This window comes from Octopus bimaculoides, chromosome 7 (assembly GCF_001194135.2).
Source record: "Octopus bimaculoides isolate UCB-OBI-ISO-001 chromosome 7, ASM119413v2, whole genome shotgun sequence".
NCBI lineage: Eukaryota > Metazoa > Mollusca > Cephalopoda > Octopoda > Octopodidae > Octopus > Octopus bimaculoides.
This window is the reverse complement of record NC_068987.1, coordinates 38,627,027-38,632,353: the sequence shown is the minus strand read 5'-3', so window position 1 is coordinate 38,632,353 and position 5,327 is coordinate 38,627,027. Positions and strand designations below refer to the sequence as shown.

General features: G+C 35.6%; 1 protein-coding gene across 1 annotated transcript in view; it reads left to right on the top strand.

Annotated features, from left to right (window-relative positions):
• LOC106876155 (PHD finger protein 24) overlaps positions 1–5,327 on the top strand; it is a 60,550-nt gene that overhangs the window by 23,457 nt on the left and 31,766 nt on the right. The window contains exon 4 of the mRNA XM_014924581.2: positions 2,610–2,688. Coding sequence (XP_014780067.1) covers positions 2,610–2,688 — 79 coding nt within the window. The remainder of the gene's footprint in view (positions 1–2,609; positions 2,689–5,327) is intronic.

Below are 5,327 nucleotides of genomic sequence, written 5' to 3'. Positions count from 1 at the left end.
CTACACTCTCTGAGTGGTTGGCGTTAGGAAGGGCATCCAGCTGTAGAAACTCTGCCAAATCAGACTGGAGCCTGGTGTTGCCATCCGGTTTCACCAGTCCTCAGTCAAATCGTCCAACCCATGCTAGCATGGAAAGCGGACGTTAAACGATGATGATGATACATACATACATACATACATACATGTGTGTGTGTGTGTGTGTGTATATCTGTGTTTGTCCTCCCAATATTGCTTGACTTGCTCGATTAAAGGTGGTGCTCGAGCATGGCTGCAGTCAAATGACTGAAACAAAAGAAAAGAAAAATATGTATGTATATATATGTGTGTGTGTGTGTATGTGTATGTATATATAAATGTGTATGTATGTATATATATAGGTATGTGTGTATATATACATATATATATGTGTGTATGTATGGGTATAACACCACCACACCACAACACTACACCACCACACCACACCACACACCACCACACTACACCACACAACACACCACCACACCACACACTACCACACCACACACCACCACACCACCACACCACCATGCCACACAGCACCACCCCACACACACTAGTACTGACCACTTCCCAGCACCCACACCATCATCTGCACACCTACACATGCACACACGCACACCAAGGTCACCAGCCCCCTTCCACATGCATGTGCACCTTCATTTTGGGATCACTGCTACTTTATCATGTCCCCTTTTTCCTAGCTCTCCTATGTGACCCCTCTGTCCGACATTTGCCATGATAGATCGCTAGCCACTAAACCTTTTTTATTTTCTCTCCCTGTTTATTTCTGTGTTCCTTTCTGTGGAAGAGCATAGGCTCGAAATGTAAAAGACTTTCTCACTTCCCAAGCGTTAAACTAATACATCTGTTTGTTGTTTACACACCAGTCTTCGTCTTTTATGGGGTCAATAAATTAAGTACCAGTTGTGTACTGGGGTTGACCTAAGCAACTGGCCCCCTCCCCAAAAATTTCGGGCCTTGTGCCTAGAAGAAAAAGGAAAAGAATATCTACTACTTTGACTTTGTAGAGTTTATGTAGTCTTAGGTAGTATTTGAAATTGATATCAATACAGAAGCAATAGTGAGAATCTATTATTTCACTCATTGAATATTTCAAATTTAAACTCTTAAATTTGTCACCTTATATTCTGGAAGGAAATTATATTTTATTATTTACTCTTTTATCCTGGTTACTGAGGTTGATTTAATATTCCTACAGATGAAGTTTCAGAATAAGTACACTAATTAGAGTAGAAGTATAAAACATTAAACATATTATTAGTACCCCCATCTTGCTGCAGTATTAGTATTTTAGATTTCAAACCATTTTACTCCCTAAATACTTGATTCAAACTCCCAGTTATATTTGACACCAACGATAAAGAAGCAGTGCCTGCAGTATTCTCGGTATAAGCACTTTGATAGAAACTGTGTCATTGGCTGCAATTATTTGAATGTCTGTCCTTCAGAAAGTTAGAAATTCTGATTGTTTCCTTTAAATACCAAGGATTGTATCATAAGGTACTTAGATTAATTTTTGCTAAAAGCTTCAGTAAAATTGTGGCGAGTAGGTAGGTACAAGTGTCTCAGATTCAATTGAACATAGTTTCTTTTTCATCAAGTTATATCTTGGAATTACATATATTTTATCCACATCTTTCATTCAGATTTATTTTACCTAACAATTAATCTCCACCAAAAACATTATTTTCTAGAAACAGAAAACCCAATTATAAAACTAAAAGTTCAAAAAGGAAAAATGCTATCAGATATCTAAAAAGTAAATCAGATTTATAACAAACGAGTCAATCTTATCCAAAATGAGGATAAAATTTAATCAAATATCATAGGATGAAATGTTCCTAATTCAAAGAAAACTAAATGGAAACAGCAAAAGATAAAAAAGAGGGGTGATTTATGGAGCTTTAATGAGCTGTTCCACCACAAATCTTGTAATTTATGATTCTGCATCCTCTTGATAAATATATATTCAGTGTGTAGTCTAAATATTTAAATATTGTGCATGGAAAATTATTATATAAACAATGAAGATAAGATAAACACTTATCTGCTATATATAATGAACAATCTATGAGCATTATAATGCTGAACATCTTTTATAGATCCTGTTTGTTATACACTTGTTGCAATTTCCGAGAGGATGATTACAAAGGCTATTTTCAAGGATGCTTTATCTAACTTATTGTGTTTAAGTCTATTAACAAAAATAAAAGCCAGAGCCTGTTACATGATTTGGTAACATTACAGTAAACAACTCTGACTGTATGTCAAATAAATGCTAATCATTACGCTGCTTATCTAATTTTAGATGTACTTGCTATGATTTCAGGGTGCCTTTGGGAAATAATAAACTGGATTGTTTCTTCTCTGCTTTTTTTAATAGTTTTACATTAAACTGAGTCTAAGAATTTGGTGGGATGGAAAATTAAGGTTTACAATTGTGGACTTTTTAAACCTGAACCGATTTCACCAAGAACTCAAAAACAAGTCACAGACTTGAATTTCTTTCAAAATAGCAAAGAGAAATTGTCCATAAGTAGCATATAACCCACTTTCTTTTTACTATATAGGAGGATCTTTTGGCTTTACTTACCATTGAGGAATATAATTCATTGATGAGGATGTTTGAAAAGTTTGGAATGCAAAAAGGTAACACTAATTTTTGTTATAGTACCTTTTGTTTCCATTAATGGCATACACACGTGTGTGTGTGTATGTATTAACATGTGTGTGTGTGTGCATGTGCTAGCATGTGCACTGATGCTAAAATAATGCTTTATTTACATTTCAGTAGATCTATTTGAAAATTGGTATCAAAATAATGAAAGCAAGGGAGAACAAGAAAAAAAAATGTGTGTGCGTACGTGCATGCATGCATGCGTGTGTGTGTGCACGTGTGTGTATGCATGTGTGTGTGTGTTTTATATCATTAAGTTTTCAGGGATAGAATCCATTTAGTTGTAAGTACTATATGGTAGTAACAATTCTGTCTGTAAATAACAGCGATTATGTAAACCTGACACCTGTTTCATCAAATTGCCACTGAATTTAGTTCCTTTTTCTGAAAGTTAAATTCAAAGAAAGTTGATGGAATCTGTGAAGTTGTTACTCTCATTGCATTGCACAAAATTTTCTATGATGTTCTTATATAACACAAGAATGTATAAAGCTCACAACCTTCTTCAAAACATTAATCACACTTCTATTTTATATACAGCGTATACTATAACATTTAAAACAAATCATAAACTCTGCTAGACTGGTACAGTTTCACTTGCCAGATGAGACCATTTCTTTTAATGCCCTGAGAAATGTCACGAGCATACCAACTTCCCTTTTTATTTAATTAAGAGACCTTAATAGCCAAGAAAAATTGAACTTAGACATATTGTTCAAAATGTATCATACATATAGTAAAAATTCCTATTTCATATTTGTCATAAAAACTCAGTTTCTAGATTTGTATATATTTTATGAAGCTTAAAATATTGTGGAATTTGCTGCAGCAGAAAAACCTCCCACATTTTTCATAAGCATGTATGTGGTGCTAATGAAGTAAGGCAAGTGATAATGGTGTCTTCATGTAGTTAATGTTTTATCATTCGATTTTTAATTATGATCATGGCTTGAATTGGTGGACCCTGATTTTTTTGCTGCTGAAATGTTATCAAGATTGATGAATAGGAAGTATTTTTTTTCACACACCCTGCATTAATCAACATACAGATTATCATTTAATCGAACATTAGGCCTTACCGAGGCAATGACTAGTGACTGAGACCTTTGGAAATATGCTGTGTATGAGAAGGCCCGGCAAGCCAAGTGAGATCATAACATGTGGCTTATGCCAGGGGTGTAACCAGCCCACTTATGCATACCTTTCCTTCATTGGACACTAAACTCTGCTTGCAAAGTCCTGTTGAGGCAAGTGAAATCAAAATCAAATCAAATTTGCAAATTCGATGACTGGCACCCATACCAGTGGAGCGTTAAGAGCACCATCCAAGCGTGATCGCTGCTGGAGCAGCTGTCTGGCTTCCATGCCGGTAGCATGCAAAAAGCACCATTTGAATGTGTTTGTTACTAGCGTTGCCTTACTGGCACATGAAAAAACATTCAAGCAAGGTTATTGCCAGTGCCGCTAGACTGGCTCTTGTGCAGGTGGCACGTAAAAAAACACCACTTGAGCATGGCCATTGCTAGTACTGCTTGACTGGCCCTTGTGGTAGTGGCATGTGAAAACACCCACTACACTCTCAGAGTGGTTGGCATTAGGAAGGGCATCCAGCTGTTGAAACTCTGCCAGATCAGATTGGAGCCTGGTGCAGCCATCTGGTTCGCCAGTCCTCAGTCAAATCGTCCAACACATGCCAGCATGGAAAGCGGACGTTAAATGATGATGATGATGATGATGATCAGAATATCATTTAAAAGTTTAAAATTAAGTGAGTAGAGATATTTCTAAGATCTAATCTCTTCTAGTATAAAGACTTCTTTGGGTATCTGTATCTGGATTTACTGTAAATCTTCCAGTATACAGATTTTTATGAATATGATTGAGAGATTTCGTATTGAGTGAAAACTTCTGAATAAAAAGCAACTCTTCCTCATTTTTATGAGTACAAATAAAAAACATTTGCTATAATGAAATTTAATGATTTAAAACAATAGTTTAAATTGTTAATTTGTTATGCTGAAAAAAGACAATATGCATCAATAAATCCAACAATATAACCCAATATAAATAGAAACAATAAATCACAAGCAGCAAACACATATAATTCCAAGATAATAAACACTACAACAAATTCAATAAGTAATACTTTATACACCACAAATAATAATAATAATCATAATGATAATAATAAAACAGGCAAAGGAATATCTAAGTGAATTCCAATTGCAACAAATTCAAGAATTAGACGAACTAGAAACACCTGCAGAAAAAGTTAAGCGCTTGAAAACCCGTGCTAAAATTGCTGCCTTAGATATTATGACTGAAAAATGGCATGGAAAACCTCTCAATGGCAAATACCCAAAGAGAGCAAATAATGCAGATATTGACAAAGCCCTTACCCATCAATGGCTAATGGCCTCTGGCTTGAAATCAGAAACAGAGGGGTTTATCATAGAAGCCCAAGATCAATGCCTACCTACAAAGAACTACCAGGCCAACATATTAAAGAACGGCAGCTCCCCATTATGTCGTATATGCCAACAACAAAATGTGACCATCGATCATGTTGTCTCCATGTGCAGTCTGCTTGCACCTACAGAGTATCTCAACA